The 26,186-nt window shown below is 35.7% G+C and overlaps 1 protein-coding gene across 1 annotated transcript in view; it reads left to right on the forward strand.

Annotated features, from left to right (window-relative positions):
• The window catches only part of CD2AP (CD2 associated protein), a 139,632-nt gene that overhangs the window by 31,499 nt on the left and 81,947 nt on the right, over positions 1–26,186 (forward strand). The window contains exons 2-3 of the mRNA XM_072733636.1: positions 864–1,024; positions 23,036–23,189. Of these exons, the coding sequence (XP_072589737.1) occupies positions 864–1,024; positions 23,036–23,189 (315 nt within the window). The remainder of the gene's footprint in view (positions 1–863; positions 1,025–23,035; positions 23,190–26,186) is intronic.

Below are 26,186 nucleotides of genomic sequence, written 5' to 3' on the forward strand. Positions count from 1 at the left end.
CCTATAAAGTATTAATAGTATGCAGATATGATGTCCTATAATCTAAAATTCTGTAATTAAAGGCAGTAAAATGGATCCTTATTAAAATGTTTACTTCAGAGTGTATTCATTTTCTGTTGTGTAGTAACAATATTGCCATAAACTTAGCAGCTTAAAACAACACACATTTTATTATCTCATAGGTTTTGTGATTCATTAAGTCTGTGTGTGACTAGCTGGGTACTCTGCAAGCCTGCAGTCAAGGTTCTTAACCGGGGCAGGATCTGCTTCCAAGCTTACATGGTTGTTGGCATCATTTAGTTCTCTGTGGGCTGTTGGATTGATGCCCTCAGGTTTTTGCTGGCTGTCAGCCAGAGACCTTCATCAGTTTCTTGATAGGCCAGCTCATAGCGAAGCAGCATGCATCTTCAAAGCTAGCAAGTATGAGAGTTTCCCAGCAAGATGGACATTATAATCTTGTGTAATCATATACAGTCTATCATCTTTGTCATATTCTGTTGGTTGGAAGTCATGTCTGCTGTCAAGGAGAGGTTATTGCACAAGGTCATGAATCTCAAGAGATGGAGATCATAGGGACCACTATAGAGATTGTCTATCATAAACAATATATACATCTGGCCATAGGAACAACTTATGACATGAATTATATAGTGGATTGAGGCTTCTGCTTAAAATTTATACTGTGCTTTGTACTAAGGCAATCAAGAGGTTTGCAGATGTAGCCAAATATTTAAAATCATCGAAGCCTTGATAATGTCTTTGTAATATTATTATTGTTAAATAGGTTCCTTAGTTTTAAGCTTATTAATATGGTTATTGTATTTTGTGAATTAAGTTTTAGACATTTTTTTTCTTTTTTTTAGTTGACTATATTGTGGAGTATGACTACGATGCTGTACATGATGATGAATTAACTATTCGGGTTGGTGAAATAATCAGGAATGTGAAAAAACTACAGGAGGAAGGATGGCTAGAAGGGGAGCTAAATGGGAGAAGAGGAATGTTTCCTGATAATTTTGTTAAGGTAAGTACTCTCCTTCACTTAAATTTCTGTTGCTTCATAGGATTTGATCTTTAAGAAATACTTGTATTCTTTTTTTAAAGATTTTATTTTATTATTTTATTCATGAGAGATACACAGAGACAGGCAGAGACACACAGGCAGAGGGAGAAGCAGGCTCCATGAAGGGAGCCTGATGTGGGACTCGACCTCAGGACTGGGATCACACCCTGAGCTGAAGGCAGACGCTCAACCGCTAAGCCACCCAGGCATCCCAGAAATACTTGTATTTTAAAAACTAAAATGTTGAAGTTAAATTTTTTATTCTACGTTTGCTTGGTGTCCTGATGGATAATAGCATGGTGTATACCTGTGTACACATGTGTTTATATGTGTACATATGTATCTACCTATCTTTTTAAAAAAATAAATAATACTTTGCATTTGGGTAGTACTCTTTAATTTACAAAGTAGTTTTGCTGTGTACATCCTCATTTGAGCCTATAGGTCTTGTAAGTAGTGCGGATGATAATTCCATTTTAAATATGGGGACATACGGATGAGAGTTTACGTGGTTTACCCAGTGTTGGCTAGCTAAGAAGATTAGAATCTGAACTGAGATCTAGGAGAGTTGACTCAAGTCTAATTGTATACTGTTACTTTTGCAGCCCTTCTGCAAATATCTTAGAATCCTATTAAGTTTCAGCATTTCAGCAGGCATTTATCAAAGTAACAGTCTACTCTTTAACCACCAAACATTTCTTCTTTAGTAAATATTATAGTCATCGCTGCCAGAAAACAATCAAGATTCTTAAATCATTTGCAAACAGAATTCAGTAGTTTAGAAAAGGAAAAAAAAAGTAAGAGTATCTTTATACCTCATTTAAAATTGTCTTGTTTTCTATATTAGTTTTGTTATACCTAGCTGTATCAGTAGTCTCATTAGATTATGATAATAAGTTCTGTGAAGACTAGAATGTGTCTCATTTGTTTGTTCATTTTACATAGGTAATACCCACTTGCACAATATGGATATTTGGTAAATATTTGTTCCCTGAATAAATTTGATTGTTTTTAATTGTGGTATTACCTCTATGAACTCATGCTGTATTGTTAATTGTTTTCAGATAAAGTAAACTAACTACACGTTAGCTATTTTATCTCTTGAAACAACTGAGAAAAGCTGTAATAGGGACTTGAACTTTTAGAAGATCACTTTTTTAATTTTTGTTTTATAAATTTATTTTTTATAACCTAAAATGTAGTGTTGGAAATTGGAATAGAATATATGGATTAAAATACAGACAAGTTCCAGCTTTGTCCTTTTCTTGGTGTTATCATATAGGCCAAACCACATAATTTCTTTGTTCTTATCCTTAAAATGATATATTAGTAGTCAGTATATAGTAAGCCGTGGCATTGACCTCTTATTTATCTCTCTCTCTCTCTCTCTCTCTTTTTTTAAAGGAAAATGGGTTTTCAAGATAATATATTGAAGTAATAGAAAAATAAGTTGAGGGCAGCCTGGGTGGGGTGGCTCAGCAGTTTAGCGCTGCCTTCAGCCCAGGGCGTGATCCTGGAGACCCGGGATCGAGTTCCACCTCGGGCTCCCTGCATGGAGCCTGCTTCTCCCTCTGTCTATGTCTCTGCCTCTCTCTCTCTCTTTCTCTCTCTCTCGTCTGTGTGTATTCTCATGAATAAATAAATAAAATCTTTAAAAAAATAAGTTGAAATCTAAGTATTTATATAGTTCTCTTAATTGTGTTCTGATGTATTGTCCCAGTAGTGAGATGACCTGTCATAGGACTCCATTTTATGGTTTGTTTTCTTTCTTTCTTTCTTTCTTTCTTTCTTTCTTTCTTTCTTTCTTTCTTTCTTTCTTTCTTTCTTTCTTAAAGATTTTATTTATTCATAGACACACACACAGAGAGAGATACACATTTCAGTGTTTCGTTTTTGTGATATAGGGAAGTTAGGCATCTTTTCACATTTATTGGCCATTTAAATTTCTTTTCCTGTGTCTAGCTTGTTCAGATCTTTCTCTCCACTTTTCCATTGAGTTCTTGCTCACTCTCATTGTAGTACTTCTTATTGTGAATATTGTGAACTTTATATTCCTTTGTCTTCTGCTTATGTGTCTTTTCTTGTCCTTCAGTGCTTTTTCTGGCTTGTCTAAGTATAACTTCAGAGCAGGGAGGACTTAAAGATACTCTTCTGTGTTTTTATTCATTTTAAAGTTTTGAGTTTTCAGCGTAAGTCTTCCATCCTTTATTTTTTGTACAGTTATATTTAGGCAGTAATTACATTTTTTTCCATGTAAAAAAATATTGAATAGTCTACTCTTTCCTCATGGGTCTGTAATGTTTAAGAATTGAGCCAAAGTTGGGAAGAAACTTGCTAGTTTATCAGATCTTTCCACATTCTCAACTTCAATGATTTGGACTACAGTAGAGAGAATCAAGTGTCTGATTTATTTGTTATAGTAAACTTTGAGATTCAGCATCAGTGTTGTGACTTGATACATGGTACTTTTTGGGGTCTTTGTAATTGAGATGAAACAAACGTTCCTTTATTAAACAGTTGCTTAATAATTGACTATGAACTGTTTTGGGGTGTGGTGAGAGAGTTTCCCACAGCTTATTTTTCGGGGAGATAGCAGCATGAAAACAGAAGGATAACTTGCAGTGCTTTATTGGCTGAATGTCAAATGTGTGGTAAAGACGATGGGTGCTGAAGGGTCTTGGAAAAAATAATTTTTCAGAGAAAAGATGTTGAAAGTAACAGTTGAGTTAGTTTTTTTTTCTTTTTTTTTAGTTTGTCTTTAAAGATACGAAGTTAGATGAATAATTGGTATACCGTATGTCTGGCAAAGGTACAAAATGTTTTGTGGTAAAAATAATGGACTGCTTTGATTGAACAGAAGTTTTTCTATGATGGTATGTATAATGGGGCTTAAGGACGAAAGTATAGATTAAAGCCAGTGGACTAAGCATTTTGAGTATCATTTAAAGGTATTAAGACTATTTAAAAGATATTAGGCAAGTAGCAGGGCTTTTAGAGACAGAGGGAAGATAGAATGCTTTAATGGATTAATCTTAGCGAGAAGGAAAGGTTTTATTAAAGAGGAGACAGTTGAGGCTATAAAGTATGAGATAATGGTGGAAGTAAAGGGATAGTTATTATTTATTTATTTATTATTCTTTTTAGGAATAGTTAATAGACATAATACCTTTTATTTGTTAAAACTTTGCTAATTCCCATATATTGTCTCACTTTATTCTGACATTTTTGAAAGTTAGACGGGATATGTTATGCCCAAAGTCATTCTGGTAATAGTTGGTAGACCACAGACTTGGTAGTTGATAGCTAGCTCTGTGATAGGCAAATGTCAGCCAATTTTTAGGTGAGGAATATATTTTATATAGTATGTGCTGGTTATTAGAGAAATGTGATCATTTTGTAACATTCTCTGCTTTTAAGAATCTAGAGACAAAATGATAGGAATCTTAGCCATTGAAATTCTCCAGTAGCATCATCATAGTTGAAAGATGTTAGAATTCCAAAATTAAATTCTTTTGATAACCTTTTAGAATTAACCCTTGAAGAAGAAAATTCAGACTGCTTCCTCAAGATGCAATTTTATGGAAACAAGCTTTTTTCCAAAACTAAACTTAAGATTTGACGTGAGGACATTTCAAAGACTAAAGATGGAATGGAGACATGCAGAAAACATACAAATACAGGGGTGCCTGGATGGCTCAGTGGTTGAGTGTCTGCCTTTGACTCCCTTCATGGTCCCAGGGTTCTGGGATTGAGTTCCACATCATGCTCCCCTCAGGGAGCCTGTTTCTCCCTCTGCCTATGTCTCTGTTTCTGTCTCTCATGAATAAATAAAATCTTAAGGAAAATACAAATAAGATATTTGGAAAAGAAGCAGAACTTGCAGTGCTCATTCAAAATTATCTGTAGGTAACATATAGAATGGAATCAGTTTCATTCATGTTCTTCTGCCTCCATCCCTGGAAATGGTACTGAAAAACAGGGTTTAACTATGTATCTGTGAGAATAGAATAGCTTACATTGTAGTAACAGCATTAAAATCCCAGGGATGGCATAATACAAGGAATACATGCTTTTATATAGAATTTTTTGTAGTCCAGCTAGTGAGTTATGTTAAATATAAGTAAAATAAAATAAGGGGACACCTGGCTCAGCGGTTGGGCGTATGCCTTTGGCTCGGGGCGTGATCCAAGTCCCACATTGGGCTCCTTGCATGGAGCCTGTTTCTCCCTCTGCCTGTGTCTCGGCCTTGCTCTCTGTCTCTCTAATGAATAAATAAATAAAATCTTAAAAAAATATATAAGTAAAATAAGAACTTACTTTCTGGCAAGTAAGATTAACAGCAACATTAGCACCAAGTAAGGGAAACTTCTCAGTAAGCTGTTTTTGAAGCCTGTAGTTTTCATCAACCACATGTTTCTTCCTGCAGCAGTTACAGCAGGGATTTCAGTTCTTTTTAGATAATGGGACTCTTCAGTATCCCTGATAAATTAGATTTCTAGGGTGTCTGGCTGGTTCCGTTGGTTAATCAGCTGACTCTTGGTTTCAGCTTAAGTCACAATTTCAGGGTTGTGAGATATAGCCCCACTTTGGGCTCCCTGTTCATTGAATAGTCTGCTTGAGATTCTTTCCCTTTCTATCTGCTCCCCCCCCCAACCCCAAATGTGTGTGTTTGTGTGTACTCTCTTCTGTCTGTCTCTCTGAAATAAATTAGTAAATAAATCTTAAAAAAAAAAAGATTTCCAAGGCACTCTATTGAGTTATGTTTTAGTAAGATCAGTGGCAATACTATGGCATATCCTCCCATACCCTGCCTCCCCATTGTTTTATTCTTTTGTTTGCCATTTATTTGTTCAAATATTTACTGAGGTTCTTTCTTTGTGTAGGATTTTTTATATATGCTACGGACACAATGGTGGATAAGATAGGAAGGTCCCTTTTCTTTATGAGTTTATTTTCAAATAAAACGGGGAAAACAGACAAACGTGAACAAATGAATGAATGAAGATGATAATTTTGTTAGGAGTGCTTTGAAAGAAAAAAAGTGAGTAGTAGAAGGAGGAAAATGGCTTTTGGTACTTTAATTTGAGTGTTCTACATTAGTATCTCAGAGGTTGTTTGGCTGGAAAAACCCACAAGGGTGCAGAAGAGATAAGGAATGCATTGCTTTTGAGAAGAATCTTGAAATGGGGGGAAAGTAGGCGTAATGTGATAGTTGTGGTTGCCAACTACTCTACTGGAGCTATGTCAAGAAGATAGCATGGCATTAGGAAAGGAACATGGCCTTTGGAGTCAGGATGTATAGACCTCTCTTTGACTTCTTACCCTCTCATCCCCCATATCCACACACATGCTTACTGTGTGTTCTTCCTTAAAGATGTTTTACTCTGGAACATGCATTTCTTCCTGTGTAAATGTGAGGAATTCCACCTGTTTAGGTTTTTGGTAGGAATTAGATTTTGAGTGTGTCTATACTTTGCATATAGATACATAGGGATTTATTATTTTGTCCTGTTTGGGCTTTTGTTTTTTGCTCAGGAACTGCCCATTTCATAAAGGGGAAGTCAGAGAAGAAAATCACCTGAATTGTTAGTCAACAAATATGTTTATTTTTTCCCCTAGGTATTATTAAATCAAATATTAATAATAGGTAAATAAGTTAGAACTTTCTAAATTTCTCTGTAAAAAAAAAACTAGTGGTTTTTAAGGAAGGACAAAAATAAAGAGGAAAGTAACTAAAATGAGAAAAATATGGGACAGGCAGTTAGCTTGATTAGCCAGTTACTCTAAACCAAATCTGTAGTTTTCTTGGTGGTTGTGGTAGAACAAATCAAGTCTGTTTAAAAGTGGGCCAACTGTGTGTAAGAGGCTAGACAATAAAAAAGCTTTTAATGTGTTAGCATTTGTGTAAGATCTAGCTCTTTAGAGTTAAACTAATTTTGGTAGGTCTTTTTCTTTATGTAAATCTTTTTTTTTTTTTTAAGATTTTATTTATTCATGAGAGACACAGAGTTAGAGAGGCAGAGACATAGGCAGAGAGAGAAGCAGGCTCCAAGCCTGATACGGGACTGGATCTCGGGACCCGGGATCATACCCTGAGCCAAAGGAAGATGCTCAACCATTGAGCCACCCAGGTGTCCCTGGAAAAGGTAGTTCTAAGAAGATAAGGGGGTTCAACTAAAATGCCTTTAGAAAGTTGTTTTAGTTACTGAGAAAGAGAAAGTAGACATTTTTCAGGACTTGTTATTAAAAGCTGAGGATTTGTGTTTGTGTCTTGGTGGACGTATCAGCAGTAAAAATATAATATTGGTTGAGGACCTTTGATACACATTTAACGTTTAAACTTTATTTTACTAAAGCGAGAACCTGTGCTGAAAAAAGAAAAATGAGTTACCTCTAAGTCCAGTTCCCCACTCTGTCTCTGTTGACACTTGTTATTGCTGAGTAGGATAGGAGTTGACTCTGACTAAGCCTCCATTGAATCCCTCTTGATGGAAGGACAGGTGTGCCTCAATAGTACTGCCTGGTGTCCTCCACTGACAGAAGTGGCTTCGTTCCCGCCCGGTAGGGAGGACAGTCTTGGTTTCCACTTAACCTTCTCTGACACCACCATGGCTGGAAAAATGGGGTAGTGGTGGTGAGCTGGGGGTTTGATAACAGCCTTCTGAGGGTGGAAGTCTAGGCACTCTCTACTTGGCTTTGGCTGACAAGGATGGGGAGGGGTCTACAGTTTTTTTGTTTTGTTTTCTTTCTGTGTTATTTGACTACGGCAGAGTGGTTATCAGCTAAGAGTTTTCTGTCTTGCTAGGTTACCCTTTATTTGGTCTTTCTAGAGAAAGCAGGCTTTTCTTGGAGCTTTTTTACTCTCCTCTAGTGGGCAATAACAATAGCTGGTTTCTTCAGTACTCAGTCTAGAATATATGAGGCAAAAAGAAAACCTGGTGAACTCACTAACCAGGTTCTGAGGAACCTGGACTCTCTTGGCTGGTTTATCTTCTTTTCTTGGCTTTTCAGAATATTTTTATGTTTATTTTTAATATGTAAGTAATATCTAGAGTTTTAAACTGTACTTAGCGGGAGGAATAAGTCAAATATTTATTCTGTCTTTCTATGAGAAAAATCTAGATGGTGATACATTTTTAAATTTTTAAAAGAATTTTATTTAAATTCAATTAACATATAATTTATTATTGATTTCAGTGGTAGAGGTCAGTGATTCATCAGTCTTATATAATACATACCCAGTGCTCATTACATCATGTGCCCTCTTTAATGTTGACCACCCAGTTACCCCATCCTCCTGCCTCCCTCCCCTCCAGCAGCCCTCAGTTTGTTCCTATGATTAAGAATCTGTTATGATTTATATCCTTCTCTGATTTTGTCTTGTTCTGTTTTTTCCTCTCTTCCCCTATCCTTTGTTTTGTTTCTTACATTACACATGAGTGAGATCATACGATAATTGTCTTTCTTTGATTGACTTAGTTTGCTTAGTATAATACCCTCTAGTTCTATCCATGTTGTTGCAAATGGCAAGATTTCATTATTTTGATGGCTGAGTAGTAGTCGATTGTGTATGTGTGTGTGTATATATATAAACACACACATAATATATATATTTAAAAACCCACATTCTCTTTATCCATTCGTCAGTGGACATCTGGATCTTTCCATAGTTTGGCTGTTGTGGACATTGCTGGTATAAACATTGGGGTGCAGGTGCCCCCTTGGATCACTACATTTGTATCCTTGGGGTAAATATCCAGTAGTGCAATTGCTGGGTCATCTTCAACTTTTCAACTTTTTTGATGATCCCACATACTGTTTTCCAGAGTGGGTGCACCAGCTTGCATTCCCACCAGCAGTGTAAGAGGGTTGCCTTTCTCTGCAATCTCACCAACATTTGTCATTTCCTGACTTGTTAATTTTAGCCATTCTGACTGGTGTGAAGTGGTATCTCATTGTGGTTTTGATTTGTATTTTTCTGATGTCGGGTGATATGGAGCATTTTTCTCATGTCTCCGTTGGCCCTTTGTATGTCTTACTTGGAGAAATGTCTGTTTATGTTCTGCCCATTTCTTGATTGGATTATTTGTTCTTTGGGTGTTGAGTTTGACAAGTTCTTTCTAGATTTTTGGATATGAGCCTTTTATCTGAAATGTCGTTTGCAAATATCTTCTCCCATCCTGCTGGTTGCTTTTTGGTTTTGTCTACTATTTCCTTTGCTCTGCAAAAGCTTTTTATCTTGATGAGGTCCCAACAGTTCATTTTGCCTTTGTTTCCCTTGCCTTTGGAGAGGTGTCTAGCAAGAAGTTGCTGCAGCCGAGGTTGAAGAGGTTGCTGCCTGTGTTCTCCTCTAGGATTTTGGTGGATTCCTGTCTTCCATTTAGGTCTTTGATCCATTGTGAGTCTATTTTTGTGTACGGTGTAAGGAAATGGTCCAGTTTTGTTCTTCTGCACGTGGCTGTGCAATTTTCCCAACGCCATTTGTTGAAGAGACGGTTGTTATTCCATTGGATATTCTTTCCTGCTTTGTCAAAGATGAATCGACCATGGAGTTGAGGGTCCATTATGGGTTCTTTATTCTGTTCGATGATCTCTGTGCCCCATTTTTGTTCAGTACCATACTGTCTTGATGATTATAGTTTTGTAATAGAGCTTGAAGTCTGGAATTGTGATGCCACTAGCTTTGATTTTCGTTTTCAGCACTGCTTTGGCTATTTGGGGGGGGGGTTCTGGTTCCATACAAATCTTAGGCTTCTTTGTTCTAACTCTGTGAAAAAAGTTGATGGTATTTTGCTAGGGATTGCATTGAATGTATAGATTGCTCTAGGTAGCATAGACATTTTAACAACATTTTGTTCTTCGAATCCATGAGCATGGATAGTGTTTTTCCATTTCTTTGTGTCTTCCATGGTTTCGTTCATGCGTGTCATACAGCTTTCTGAGTACCGATGCTTTGCCTCTTTGGTTAGGTTTATTGCTGGGTATCTTATGGTTTTTGATGTAATTGTAAATGGGACCAACTCCTTAATCTCTTTCTTCTATCTCATTGTTAGTGTATAGAAATGCAACTCATCGCTGTGCATCGATTTTATATCCTGTCACTTTGTTGACTTCCTGTATGAGTTCTAGCAATTTTGGGGTAGTGGAGTCTTTGGGTTTTCCACATGGAGTATCATGTCATCTGCAAAGAGAAAGAGTTTGACAGCCTCTTTACCAATTCAAATGCCTTTTATTTCTTTTTGTTGTCTGATTGCTGAGGCTAGAACTTCTAGTAGTATGTTGAGCAACAGTGGTGATAATGGACATCCGTGCCATGTTCCTGACCTTAGGGGAAAAGCTCTGAGTTTTTCCCCATTAGGAACGATAATTTGCTTTTAGATTATGGCTCTTATGATATTGAGGTATGTTCCCTCCATCCCTACACTGCGAAGAGTTTTAATCAAGAAAGGATGCTGTACTTTGTGGAATGCTTTTTCTGTGTCTAGGAGAGGATCATATGGTTCTTGTCCTTTCTTTTACTAATGTGGAGTATCACATTGATTGGCAGATTTTGAACCACCCTTGAGCCCAAGAATAAATCCCACTTGGTTGTGGTGAATAATTCTTTGAATGCACTGTTGGATCCTATTGGCTAGTATCTTGGTGAGAATTTTGGCATCCATGTTCATCAGGGATATTGGTCTGTAATTCTTCTTTTTGGTGGGGTCTTTGTCTAGTTTTGGGATCAAGGTAACGCTGGCCTCATAGGAAAAGTTTGGAAATTTTGTTTCCCATTTCTGTTTTTCGAAACTGCTTCAGAGGAATAGGTATTCTTCTTTAAATGTTTGGTACAATCCCCTGGGAAACCATCCAGCCCTGGACTCTTGTTTGTTGGGAGATTTTTGATGACTGCTTCAATTTCCTTGCTATTTATGGGTCTGTTCAGATTTTCTGTTTCTTCCTGTTTCAGTTTTGGTTGTTTATACATCTCTAGGAATGCATCCATTTCTTCCAGATTGCCTAATTTGTTGGCATGTAGTTGCTCATAGTATGTTCTTATAATTGTTTGTATTTCTTTGCTGTTGGTTGTGGTCTTTCCTCTTTGATTGATGATTTTATTTGGGTCCTTTCTCTCACCTTTTTGAGAAGTCTGGCCAGGGGTTTATCAATCTTATTAATTCTTTCTAAGAAGCAGCTCCAAGTTTTGTTGATCTGTTCTTTTGGTTTCTATTTTATTGATTTCTGCTGTAATCTTTATTAAATCTCTTCTCCAGCTGAACTTAGGCTTTATTTGCTGTTTTTTTCTCCAGCTCTTTTAGGTATAAGGTTAGGTTGTGTATTTGAGACCTTTCTTGTTTCTTGAAAAATGCATGTATTGCTGTGTATTTCCCTCTTTGGACTGCCTTTGCTGCATCCCAAAGGTTTTGGACAGTTGTGCTTTCATTTTCACTTGTTTCCATGAAGTTTTAAAATTCTTCCTTAATTTCCACGTTGACCCATTCATTTTTTTTTTGGAAGTTGCTCTTTAGCCTCCATGTGTTTGAGTTTTCTTCCAAATTTCCTCCCGTGATTGAGTTCCTGTTTCAAAGCATTGTGGTCTGAAGATATGCAAGTAGTGATCCTAGTCTTTTGTTGCTGGTTGAGACCTGATTTGTGACCTAGTATGTGATCTATTCTGGAGAATGTTCCATGTACACTTGAGAAGAATGTGTATTCTGTTGCTTTAGGATGGGATGCTTTGAATAGATGTGTGAAGTCCATCTGGTCCAGTGTGTCATTCAAAGCCCTTGTTTCCTTGTTGATCTTCTGCTTAGATAATCTGTCCATTGCAGTGAGTGAGGTGTTAAAGTACCCTACTATTATTGTATTATTTTTGGTGTGTGTTTTTTAAGATTTTGTTATTAATTGGCTTATATACTTGGCTGCTCCCATGTCAGGGGCATAAATATTTATAATCATTAATCTTCTTATTGGCTAGACCCTTTAAATACTATAGAATGTCCTCCCTCATCTGTTATTATAGTCTTTTGTTTAAAATCTAATTTCACTGAGAATAAGGATTGCCACCCCATCATTCTTTTGAAATCCATTAGCATGATAAATGGCTTTCCACATCCTCAGTTTAAATCTGGAGGTGTCTTTGGGTCTAAAATAAGTCTCTTGCAAATAGCATTTTGATGGGTCTTGCTTTTTTTATCCAATATGATACCCTGTGTCTTTTTATTGGGGCATTTAGCCCATTTATATTCAGAACAGTTACTGAAATGTATGAATATAGTGCCGTTGTATTACCTGTCAGGTCACTGTTTCTGTATATTGTCTCTTTTCCTTTCTGGTATCTGTTACTTTTGTGCTCTCTCTTCATTTAAAGAATCTCTTTTCATATTTCTTTAGGGCTGGTTCGATGATCACAAATTCTTTTAGTTTCTATTTGTACTGGAAAATTTTTATCTCTCCTATTTTCAGCAAGATCCTAGCTGGATAAAATATTCTTGGCTGCGTATTTTCCTCATTTAGCACCCTGAGTATATCATGCCAGTCCTCTGACCTGCCAGGTATCTGTGGATCGGTCTGCCTCCAGTCTAATGTTTTATGCTTCTAGGTGCAGACCTCTTGTCTCATGCTGCTTTCAGGATTTTCTTTTTGTTTCTGAGATTCGCACATTTCAGTATTATATGTCAAGGTGTTGACCTATTTTTGTTGATTTTGAGGAGGGGTTTTCTCTGCCTCCTGGACTTGAATGCCTGTTTTCTTATCCAGATTAGGGTAGTTCTCTGCTAAAATTTGTTTCTGGCCCCTCTCTCTTTCGTCTTCTTGGGATCTCAATTATCCTAATATTGTTTGGCTTTATGGTATCACTTTATCTCAAATTCTCCCTTCGTGATCCAGTGTTTTTCTTTTTTTCTCAGCTTCATTATTCTCCATCATTTTGTGTTCTAGGTCACTAATTTTCTCTTCTGCTTCACTTATACTATCAGTTACAGCCTCCATTTTTTTATCTTTTTATTTTAGAGCTCCACTTTTGATTGCATCTTATTAATAGCCTTTTTGATTTTGACTTGATTAGATCTTAGTTCTTTTCATCATTCTGAACTCTAGTTCTGACTTCTTACTTAATTTCCATTCTGATTAAGTCCCCGGCAATTAGTACTGCCTCTTTTTCTCTTTTTCTCTTTTTTTGAGGTGAGTTTTTCTGTCATGTCATTCTACCCAGAGAAGAATAGACGGACAAGGGAACAAAATACTGAAATGGCAACAATGACACCAGAGAAATGCAGACTAAACAAATAAGAAGAGACCCATAACTGGGTAGGGGGTAGAGTATAATCAAACAGGTGAACAGGATGGAACAATACACTGGATCCTGTTTGTATTTTGGTCTGTTTGTTAGAAAACTAGATCCCAAAATTGTAATGAAAAACTTTTATGTACAAAAAAATAAATACAAGGATAGAATATTTTTGTAAAAATGAAAATTAAAAGACAAAAAGAAAAAGAAGGTATATAAACAAATAGGTGAACAGAAGAGAGCAGTACACTGTACTGAATGTATTTTGATTTGTTAGTTAGAAGAAACTACATCTCAAAATTGTAAGGAAATAAAAATGTGTATACAAACATAAAATTAAAAACATTGAAAGGAGAGACTAACTGTAAAGATGAAAATGAAAAAAGACCTTAACAAAACAGAAGCAGCAAAAAAAGAAAAAACAAAATGAAACAAAACAAAGAAAGTGAATATGGCCAGAAGGTGAAGAAAATAGAGCCATATACTGGATTCTGGGTGTATTTTGATCTGTTAGAAGAAAGTGCATCTCAAAATTGTTAAAAAAAGAAAAACTGATATATATAGATATACAAGATAAAATCAAATATAATGAATATGTAGAATATAACTGTAAAAATAAAAATTAAGATAAAAAAAGGGAGTTGATAAATTGAAAAAGGAAAGAGAAAAAAATTAAAATTGAAGGTCTAAAGAATCGTCGGGGGAGAACCCCATGAATTCTATATCCCCTAGTGCTGGAGTTTTGAGTTTCCGTTGTTGGGTAGACTTGATTTTGACTGGATTTCCTGTCTGATCTTCTGGAGGAGTGGACTGTTGTCTTAATTCTCAAGTGTCTTTGCTCAGGTGGAATTGCACTGCCCTTGCCAGGGGCCAGGCTAACTAATCTGCTCAGGATTGCTCTAGTGGGCTTTTGTTCCCTGAAGACTCTGTTCTGCTTTAGAGGATGAGAGTGAAAATGATGGCCTATCAATCTCCAGCCCCAGAGCCAAAAGTGTGGGACCTCACTCCTTAATGCAATGTCAGGGAAAAGCAGTCAGTCAGTCCTGTATTCCTGGTCCCTGTGTGCATTGGTTGCTCACTTGGCTGTGACTGAGCCTTTCTGTTTCAGGCATGTGATCCTCTTTTGGGTCCCTAAACCCTGCAGACTCTTGGGGCTTGCTTGTGGGAACTACTGCAGGAAGGGAGAGAGGATGGGAGGGGTCTCTCTGGTTCATCACTTGCTGGGCCTCTGCTTAGAGAGTGGTCATGCTGGCCACCCCGAGCTGAGGGCCCACTCCTGGGCTGGCTGATTGCCCCTGGCTTCCCCATTCAGATGCCTGGGAACTCTGTCACATTCACTCCTGCCCCCACTCTGTCTTCCTGAGACCACACTGTACTGTTTTACCTAGGGTTCTGCCCCCATTTTGTAACCTAAGTACTTTCAAGCAGGGATGTCCCTCACTGGAGTAGACTTCTAAAAGTTCTGATTTTGCACTCCCTTGCTATATCAGTTTTTGGTAGCTAGCTGCCAGAGGCTCCCCATCTCTGCTGTATATCGCCTCAGATTCACTTCCTCTTGCCTTCTACTTTGCAGAAAGTGGTAGCTCTTCTATTTGTAGAGTTGCAGCTATAATTTTCTTAGCTCTCTGGTTAAGTTGCAGGTGTTCAGAATGATTTAATAGCTTTCTAGCTGAATTCCTGGAACCAGAGGAAACTAAGGTCTCCTACTCTTCCACCATCTTAGACTCGACTTCTGATGATGCATTTTTTTTAAAAGTTTTTATTTTAATTCCAGTTAACATACAGCATTATTATTAGTTTCAGATGTAAAATATACTAAGATAACAGTTTCATACATCACCTGGTGCTTATCCCTGGACAAGTGTACTTCTTCATCTATCTCTATCTCCTTTTCACCCATATCCCCAACTCCCCTCCCCTCCCTCTGATGGTTATGCATTTTAATAGAGATTGAAATGTGTATCCTTAATGGTTCACTAGTAGAACTTCTTTTAGAAATGATGTAGTAATAGGTAGTTTTTCTTAAGAAAAGCAGAGAAATAATCAGTGAAATAAGATTAAAAGAAGTTAAATATTTTTATTCTTTGTACTTAAAGAGTATTAGGACAGTTTGTGTTTAAGGGATGTTAATTTGTGAGCTTTGATAGAACTTTCTTGGGAGCTTTATACCAGTGATATTACAAGTTATTACATAATGTTATTATGATTTTTTTACTTAAAAAATAAGTGGATATATTCATAGAAGATATCTTAGATGCTGGTAAATGAATTGCGGTTCTTCATCCTTTTAAATTGAAATTAAAATTTGATCCCTTTTGAAGACTTCTCAAAGTTTGATAAAATGTTTCAGACTTTTTAATATAATAAGGAACAAGGAAACAAGTTATTAACCTTTAAATATTTTCAGGAAGTTGGCAGGTGAGCAGAAATCATTTGTATATTTTTCTTTATTTTGTCTTAAACTTCTAGCAGTTTTTCTCATTTAGAAAAATATTTAAATCATTATATATATATATATTTAAACTGAGCAGTGTGACAACTTGCATTTAAAAACGTTTGTCATTCTTTGTATTCCATGAGTTAAATGATTAAGCAGACACGAAGTCTTTAAGTGTGTTTAAAGTCTTTTTAAAAAGTTACTTTTAAAGAAAAATGGCGGGCAGCCCGGGTGGCTCAGCGGTTTAGCACTGCCTTCAGCCCAGGGCCTGATCCTGGAGACCCAGGATCGAGTCCCACGTCGGGCTCCCTGCATGAAGCCTGCTTCTCCCTCTGCCTGCCTCTCTCTCTCTCTCTCTCATGAATAAATAAATAAAATATTAAACAAAATAAAAATAAAGAAAAATGGCAATATGGGGAATAAGATGATGATCTGATGTATGTGGCTAGTTTGGAAACATCTTAGTGATTTCATGTTTCTTAAATATAGTCTTTTTTCTAGAAGAATACAGGTTTTGTGTTTTTTTTTTTTTTTTTTAAGAGGGAGGGGTGGGAGAGAGAGATAATCTTTTTTTTTAAGGTTTGTTTATTTATTTATTTATTTCAGAGTTAGAGTAGAGGGGGCAGAGGAGTGGGAGAGGGAGAAAGAATCTGAAGCAGACTTCCCTCTGAATACAGAGCCCCACTCGTAGCTAGATCCCAGTTCTGTGAGATCAGGACCTGAGTTGAAACCAAGAGTCTAACACTTAACTGACTGAACCACACAGGTTCCTCTGGGAGAGAGGATACTAAGAATTGGATGCTTAACTGGCTGAGCCACCCAGGTGCCCCAAGTGCTGATTTTGTTTTTAATCTGTTGATATTCCACTGTTCCCATAAGAATTGTTTTTTTAATTAAAGAAATGGCAATATGACTTTATGTGATCTTTATTTTTCGGAATCCCTCATTTTATGGAAACTTATTTTAGATAAAATCAGTGATGTTTTCAAGTTTTAGGAGATGTGTTGGTGATTTTATTTATTTTAAAAGATTATTTATTTATTTATTCATAGAGACAGAGAGACAGAGAGAGAGAGAGAGAGGCAGAGACACAGTCAGAGGGAGAAGCAGGCACCATGCAGAGAACCTGACGTGGGACTCGATCCCGGGTTTCCAGGATCACGCCCTAGGCTGCAGGCGGCGCTAAACCGCTGCCTGTGTTGGTGATTTTAAAAGAATAGTTCTGGAATCTGGCTGAGTTTATCTCAGAAGAAAAATTTGTGTATGATTTACCCTCATTATTTGAAACACATTAGAAAAGAAAACAACCCTGTAGATGTCAGAATACTAAATGGAAGATAACTTTATTTCCTTATTGGTAATTAAAATTAAAAACAATAGATAAAATGTCAAAGTTGTATGTATTATAATATTTTGTTACAAACTGTAAAACATGAAGTATACACAATGATTAAGAGCAATTTGTTCTGTGATTTGGGATATTTTTGATAATCTGAATCCTATGTAGGCTGTATTCATAGAGTAAATATTTCAGTACAGGTAATGCTAGAAAAGATGTAAGGATTTAGGTGTAGTAATGTGTGCTCATACAACTAAGATCTTTCTCTAAATACCCTGTACCAGTTTGACTTGTAGCACTGTTTGTGAACACACAATTCTTTGTGTGAAAAAAAAAAAAAAAAAGAATCACTGAAATGATACATGTTGAAACAAAATCCAAGGAATATAGAAGTAGCTATTGTGAAGAGTACATTTTTCCTTAACCCTCCTCTAATCTCCTTCCACTTTCAGGAATTTGGTAGATACTTTATAGACTGTTATCTATAGAAAATCTTTTTAACTGAATTATTTGTATCCCCTTCCCTCTTTTATATTCTATATTTTACACCATAAATTTTAAATTCAAGACAGTATTATATAAATCATGCTAATGATAACCTAGGACATTAAATTCTAGTTTTCCCCCTTAAGGAGTTAAAACATTTTGTTTCTGCTAAGATAGTTCAAGTTGTAGAAATAATTGAAGCCTAAAAAGTTTTAGTGTCAGAACCTGGGCTTCTATCTCCTGATCTTGCCTTTTGGATCAGCACTCATTGTCTGCTTAATAATGCAGCCACAGGTGTGTAGCCTCATGGAGTCTAGCAGCTTTGGGAGAAGGATCTGCATGTAGGCCTGATACCCTTTGAGTCATAGATAATACTAGCCCTCATGACTTGTGGTTCTTATTCTAAAATCCCTTCATCCTAGAACTGAAAGCACAAATAACATTTTTAAATTCATATAACTAGCATGAAAAATGTGACCATTATAAATTACTGGGGTATTTTCAGTAGGTGTGGTATGTCTGAATTCTTTATTTAGTGTTTTTCCCATTATACTTCACTTGGCTGTCATTAACATTCTTGTGTTGGAAAAAAGAGAAGGGAATACTATTCTATTGACAATGAATGTATGTAACTTTTTCTCTCTTTTCCTACTTTTGCGTTTTCTAGTGGGGGAGGGGCAGTTGCAATAGGAAGGCCTTTTGTCCAAGTTGGGGAGAGAGCAAATATGTGGAGAATAGCATATTTGGGGAAGAGAATTAATTTAGAAATTTTTCTTTCTTTCTTTTTTCTTTCTTTGGGAAGAGAATTAATTTAGAAATCAATCTTTCTTTCTTTCTTTCTTTCTTTCTTTCTTTCTTTCTTTCTTTCTTTCTAAGATTTCATTTCTTTATTCATGAGAGACAGAGAGAGAGAGAGAGGCAGGCTCCATGCAGGGAGCCCGATGTAGGACTCGATCTCGGGACTCTAGGATCACATCCTGGGCCTAAGGCAGGTGCCCAACCGCTGAGCCATCCAGGCTCCCTTAGAAACTTTCAAAATAGTCCTATTATTTTCCTTCATGATTTTGATATGTTGGCACTCAGAAGGTACATACTGATTTCATATTAAGGAGATTTTCTCCTGTTGGTACTTTCACTTTGGACCAACCAAAGTTTTTTTTTGCTACAATCCAATTTAATTTAGTCATAAGAAAAATGAAAATCTAATGGCTTGAGGTAGATTATTCCTTATATACTATTACATTCTAAAAAACAAAACCTTTAGGAATAGGGTAAACGATTTTTTTTTTTAGGTTGAAAATCTCATTTCCAAATGCTGGTCTAATGATGCAGCCAATGCTAAAACAGTGGACATATATTAAATAAACATTTAATTCTGCCTGTTTTTGTAAATTTTTAATAATACAGATTTTTTTTCTGTATCTTCTGATTTATGTTTCTGTATAGTGAAAGGTACTAGTTCTAATAACACTTTTGGAAATCTTTAATGTTATAGTAAAAATATTAAGTGTATTCCTTAAATTTTAATTTGCATAAGAACTGTGATTCTACTTAGCATGACCTCACTCATTTGAGAAAGAAAATGATGCCTTTGCCCTTTTAATCTGGTTTTCATTATTCTTTGTGATCTTTTATTCTATGATACAGAAATTAACTGCTTTCTTTTTTCAGATTATGATCATGTACTGGCCATGATTAGATAACCAGATTATTATAAAGATATATTATAACCTGAAGAAGTGGTTTGTGAATTTTATTATCTTTTTAAAAAGTTGTTTTTGGTTAATGCAATCAGAGTGACGTATTTTTGATTATCTCAATAGATGAAGAATAACTACATTCTTTCCAACCCTTTTAGCTCCCTCTTATTTGCTTACACTTCTTACCTCCCTCTAAATTGCCTCTTTTTATTCATTATCTATGAAACAAATCACTGTAATTGGATTCTTGTTATCCACATTGTCTTTTTCTTGGCCAGTTTTGCATTGATATTAGCTATTGTGTATTTTCATTTGTAGAATGAAATTCAGCGTTTTCCTGAGTTTGTCAGTACACTATACTCTCTAAGTGAGGATGCTTTTTTTTTCTTTTTTTTTAAAGATTTTATTTATTTATTCATGAGAGCCACAGAGAGGCAGAGGCAGAGGGAGAAGCAGGCATTCCGCAGGGAGCTTGATTTGGGACTCGATCCCAGGAACCTGGCATCACGTCCTGAGCTAAAGGCAGAGGCTCAACCACTGAGCCACCCAGGCTTCCCTTGGGGACTCTTTTTTTCCTGGATTTCCTGGAGCCATTTTCAAAGTTAGGAAAGGAAGTAAAGTTCATAGAAAATAGATGCTACTATGTTAGTAGTTTATTTACTGGCTGTGATTAGGTAAAAGGAAGTAAAGGACAGAAGAAGGAAGAAACACTGCAAACCTTACACTTCAAAGGAGTCAATCAGATTTGCTGTTGAAGAGGATAGCCAAAGAGTAATTGGGAGGCACTGTATCCGGGATTAGGGAAAAATTAGGATGGTGAGTGAGTGAGTGAGTGTGTATATCTGGTGGTGGTAGATTATAACAGGAAGAGGTGCCAGAGGAAGAGGAGATGGAGCTCAAAGCAAACTTTTTTTTTTTTTTTTAAGATTTTATTTATTTATTCATGAGAGACAGAGAGAGAGAGAGAGAGAGAGAGAGAGAGAGGCAGACACATAGGCAGAGGGAGAAGCAGGCTCCATGCAGGAAGCCTGATGTGGGACTCTATCCCAGAATTCCGAGATCACGCCCTGAGCCAAAGGCAGACACGCTCAACCTTAGTGGTGTCCCTCAAAGCAAACTTTTATTTGTAGTTTTACTTAGAGCCTTGAGATCATTTGGTACTTGTGATAAACATCTTACTTGGCACTATGTATTTGGGAACCTAAAAGACTTCTCTATTCAGTGTAGACTGTGTATTTCTAATTTATATTCCCCCTTTCCTTTTATGTTTTGTGCCCTCAGAAGATTTATTATATCTAATATTCTTGGATGTGCTTATTATGTCTCTTAGAATAGTGAAGGTTCTTAAAATATTTCTAGGTCTTGAGCAATATGTTGTAAGTTTTTTTTAAGAAACAAGCATTATCTCAATATATCATACTTATTCAGAGGGTAGATTTTTATTAAAAGATGACACAAATATCCAAAGTTATATAATCAGTGAACAGGATAGAATTAAGATTTATACCCAGATCATTTGTCTCCTGAACTTGTACTCTTAATCACAATATGATCAAATTGGAGTTACTTTCCTCAAAGAACAAAATTTGGATGTCAAGCCAAGTTCTTGATCTCTTGTATTAGAAAACAATAGCTCTCTGATATATGACTTTGAGGTTTTTAAAATGTGGGTAGCTCATGAGATAGGAGAATTGAAAATGAATAGTTTTTAGCATGTTGCAGTTCTAAGTACCATTCTTGACAAAGATTTTATACTTTTATTGGTTTGAAAAATAGTAGTTTGAAAACTATGAGGTTTTCAGATGTTGACCTCCTGTGTATTAATAGCAAATGGAGTGTTTTTCCTTAAGTGCATTACGAATAAAAATGAAGCAGTCTATTTTCATAATCATCTTCCATGGTTTATGAAATGGAAAAATGAAAACCTTTTTTTCTCATTGTAAGATGGTATGCGTTGTTAAAAACAAAGCACAGCAAACATTTAACACTTAACAGTATAAAGAAGGGAAAATTGTCTGAAATCCTATGAGCTAGAGAGTAACAACTGGTAAACGTTGTGGTAGATGTAAACAGCTAGAAATACAAATTCTTTGTTAACCTTGCATGTGAAAATTATCATCCGGTTAGTGATTTGCTTTTTTTTAAAATGGTTACTTTTAATGAACAGAAATCGTTAATTTTATTATCAAATGCATAAAATAGGAGTCCAGTTTCTTCCCAACCCCCTAAATAAGGAACATTAGTTTTATGAACATCATGTGTTTTCTTTACTTTTTTCTGTTATAGGTCAAGCTTGTCTGCTTGTGGACTATTTAGCTTCATTTATCAGTATGTCACTTTTATGCCAATCTCACACTAATTTATAGTATCATACAGTTTTTCTTATATCTTATTAAAAACAAAACAAACCCTTACTTTGTTTTCCCTAAAGTATTCTTGCTGTTCTTGGCCTTTTGTTCTATACAAACTTAAAACCAGTTTATTGATCTCCCAAATCTATGGTATAGTTACTTAGATTGCATTGAATCATTGTGCCAATTTTAGGGAGAATCGATATCCTTATAATGAACATGGTATGACTTCCCGTTTGTATGTCTTCTTTTAATTTCTTTTTTTTAAGTATTTTTTAAAAATTTTTTATTTATTTATGATAGTCACACAGAGAGAGAGAGAGAGAGGCAGAGACAGGCAGAGGGAAAAGCAGGCTCCATGCACCAGGAGCCTGATATGGGATTCGATCCCGGGTCTCCAGGATCGCGCCCTGGGCCAAAGGCAGGCGCTAAACCGCTGTGCCACCCAGGGATCCCCTTCTTTTAATTTCATACTTCTTTTCATGAAGTTTTTTTTAAAGGTTTATTTATTTTATTTTATTTTTTTTTTAGGCTTATTTATTTTAGAAGAGAGAGAATGAGAGCATGCACCTGTGCAAATGCCAGCAAGCAGGGGGAGGGGCAGAAGGAGCGGGAGAGAGAATCTCAGGCAAATTACCTGCCCATCAGGGAGCCCGAAATCAAGAGTCAGACTCTCAATCCAGAGCCACCCAGGCACCCATTCTTTTCATAATGGTTTGCACATCTTCTGTTAGACCTAGGACTTAGAACAGGGTTCATCAAACCACAGCTCAAAGGGCAAATCTGAACACTACTTGTTTTTATAACACTCAGGAGCTGAGTGAGAATGCTATTTGCGAATTTTATAAATAGTTGGAAGAAATCAGAAGAACAGTTTTTAATGTCTTGTAGAATTACATGAAATTGAAATTTTAGTGTTCATAAATAAGATTTTGTTGGAGCATAGCTATATTTATTCATTTAAGTATATAACTGCTTTTGCACTAAAAATGGCAGCATTCATTTTTCCAGTAGAGATTATATGGCCCATAAATTCTACAATATATTATCTGTCTCTTTATAGAAAAAGTTTGTCCACCCCAGATAGAAGTTTGTCTGTTTCATTATATATCTCAGAGTTTCTTTGTACCTTGGGGTGGAAGTGATGTTTCAGGCTGCTTTTCTTTACCTCTGTCTCCAGTTGTGAGGAGACTTAAACTCCTAATGAGTCACTGTTCCCAAAGCATGTTACATCCTTTAGATACGTGTGGACAGACAAAATGCTGAAGGCTGTTGATGTCACGTTTCATGTAATAATCACTGTACCTTTTTTTTGGGGGGGGGTATTTTGCATTTTAGGATCTAATAAAATACAACCTAATTTGCCTATTTACTGATTTCCTCTTTTATAGGAAATTAAGAGAGACACAGAACCCAAGGATGATAATTTGCCCATTAAACGGGAAAGACATGGGAATGTAGCAAGCCTTGTACAACGAATAAGCACCTATGGACTTCCAGCTGGAGGAATTCAACCACATCCACAAACCAAAAACATTAAGAAGAGTATGTGATTGATTTCTATGTGAATAAATCAAAATGAAGGATGTTTTACTGTGACTGTTCATAAGTTATGTTAAGAAAAATTAGGCTTCACCTTTTGCAGCGGACTGTAGAAACTTTCTGCATATTCACGTGTTACAAGTTACTGGCCTTTGTAGTCGTTCTTCATACGATAATTGAGCATGAGCTACTGACAGCTATTTGTAGGAATCATAAATTTGAATATGAGGCTTTGTTTTGTTAGCCTTATGGATTCTTTTGAATAGTTGATGTTTTGCCTTAAATTTATTTTGATACCATTTATATCTTTTACGCCACGTATGCTAAGATGTCTGCTCATCGTTAAGCAGTATAGATACAAGCATTTCGAGAGTACATTTTCTTCATTGGTTAGACAGCCAAACATAACACATTCAGTTTCCCAATGTGATTGGCTCCAAAGAGTCCTTTTAAGTACTTAATACTCTATAAATATGTTAGAACATTTTAACATAGAGAGAGAACACCGCATTTGAAATCAGACATGAATTTGAGTCCATCTTATGATCCTAGATCATTTATAATCTAACGAGTTTTTTTTGTTGCTGGTGAGAAAATGGGAAAAAAAAAACAGGTAATACTGCTTTTTTTTCAAAAAACTTAGAGCATTGAGAAGGACTGTTATTAAAAAAATATTAAACATTAAACACATACAAAGTACAACTTTTAGGGGAGCAGATAGTATTTTAACATAGTAAGACCTGAAGCCACCTGATAGACTGAATACAATACTAATTACTATGATTAACTTGAGTCAATAAGTAGTAAATGAGTATTTTAACCACATTTATCTTAAGTCAGTATCTTTGATATTGTGGTCATAAATCCTGTGTGCTACCAAGTAGTCTACAGTAAAAAAAAAATTTGTTTAAATACATTTTACAAATACAAGGCCATTATGATTATAGTCTCCTTTTATCTTGTTACTTTCTGTGCTAATGTCTGTGAAGTTTGGGAGAAACCTTTACTTTCTGGGTTCTATCATCCTTTGATTATTTTCATAAAATGAAAACAGATTTTCATAAAAATGAAAAAGATTTCATGACAGTAAGACCAATTAAAGGATTCTGTGTTGTTTCCCAGTAAATGCAGTATACAAAGAATATGTAGTTAGATATTACCTATACTGCTTTCCCATTACTGCCTGAAGGTAGACAGTTTTCTTTTCAGTAGTTTTAATTGTCCTGGATGCTTAGACTCTATTTGTTTAGAGACTGCGAAATAGATTTCAGAGAGTATTTCATATCCTCCTATAGAATTTTTGTGCACAGGAGAATTTTTAGGCCCTTGGGAGAGTTATTTATGACCTCTGTCTTTTATAATATCTATTTACTACTTTCTTTAGCTTTACTAAGCTATCAAGGGACAGTTTTCTAAAGTAGAGGCTAGTCAGAGGACTTCAAGGTTATGATTATTTTATTCATTTTGTCTTCTAATAGGAAAGGAAACACTAAATTTTACCTTCCTCAGGAACTCTGGTCATAATCCTTTTTCTAGTAAAAGGAAAAACCATTATGTAGTTGGTGCCAGGAGGCTTAGACATTTTCCTAAGGATCCTCTACAGCGTGTTTTTAAGTGCATGTGCTACAAGGACTAAATTGGTCATTTGGTGCTAGCTAACATGTAAAACAGGATGCAGGTTGTTTTTGCTTTCAGATTGATTTCCAGGAAAAGCAAGCTAATGTTTTTTTCTTAATCTGATTTTTTTTTTTATTGTTTGTATCATATCCTTAATTCACAAGATAGACCAGTTATTCAAAAGGTGGTTTATTGTCGTGGATACTGCTGTCCAATATTACTAGTAAATTTAAAAAATTGTTAAGGTTGATAATAATAATCACTGCAGTGTGAATGTTCAATTTTAATCTCTGTATGCCAGCACAAGTGAATATGCATGTGTATTGAATTTTACTTAAGCAACTAAAAGCTCTACATACTGTGGTGTTAAGTGTCTGGAAATTGGGCTTGTTAGCTATTTTTCTCTAGTCTCTCAAGCCAAAAGTGTTGACTTTTTTGGTGAAGTCTAGTCACAGAGCCATTGAAAAGTTAACCGTAATTACTATGGTAAAACAAACAGGTATTTTTTTAAGGTGAGCACAGAATAATGTTTTCCAGGACAATACTTAAGTTGGTAAAATTATAGAAGAGAAAGATTTATACATCTCTTAGCAAAAACCAGTACAAGTTATATTGCTGCAGAATTTTAAAATCAGGCATGAGAAATAATGTTGTGGAGTAAAATTACTTAGAGAATTAAATAATGGACATCTTTCTGCATCACAGCTGTGTATTCGTTCAGTGTGGAATATTAGTAGATATTTCATTTTGCATTTGGAAAAAATTGATGGCAGACATGAATCTCCTCTTACTGTAAGTGAGGGAAGACATCAGTGCTTCTGACTTTGTTTTCTTATGAGTGGAAGCTCATAAGGTGGTTTTTATCTAGTTATTATTTTGAATTAAAAGATATATTGAGATTGATACTGATAGATCACTAGCAGTTGCTACAGAAATGATGTTGCTGTATGAAAAATTAGTTGACCAGAATGCCAATCTTAAATGTTTCATTTCTAGAAAACAGTTGGTAGCAAATAGTATGCCTCCTGATTTTGAGTCAGTGCTAAAGAAAATAATGAAAGTTCTGAATACCTTAAAATATGGTTACTGGCTATACATTTTTACAGCATACATTTTAGAAAAACAGGGGCATGTTAATATTAGCTTAGGCTCTGTTCTTTGATATTAAAATATTTTGACTCAAAAGGGGATAAAGATTCTGAATTGACTCCTCCAGCTACATCTTCTCAAATGAATGAGTTAGGGTGTTCTATTTTCTTTTGAAATCTTATAGAAAAGTTGAAAGAATAATTGTGCAATGGATATTTTATACACTTAAGTTTGTTTACTGTTAATATTTTACACATGGTCTTTATGTCTGTGTATATAATAAAATACATTTTT

The sequence above is a fragment of the Vulpes vulpes genome, chromosome 1 (genome assembly GCF_048418805.1).
Source record: "Vulpes vulpes isolate BD-2025 chromosome 1, VulVul3, whole genome shotgun sequence".
NCBI classification, from domain to species: Eukaryota; Metazoa; Chordata; class Mammalia; order Carnivora; family Canidae; genus Vulpes; species Vulpes vulpes.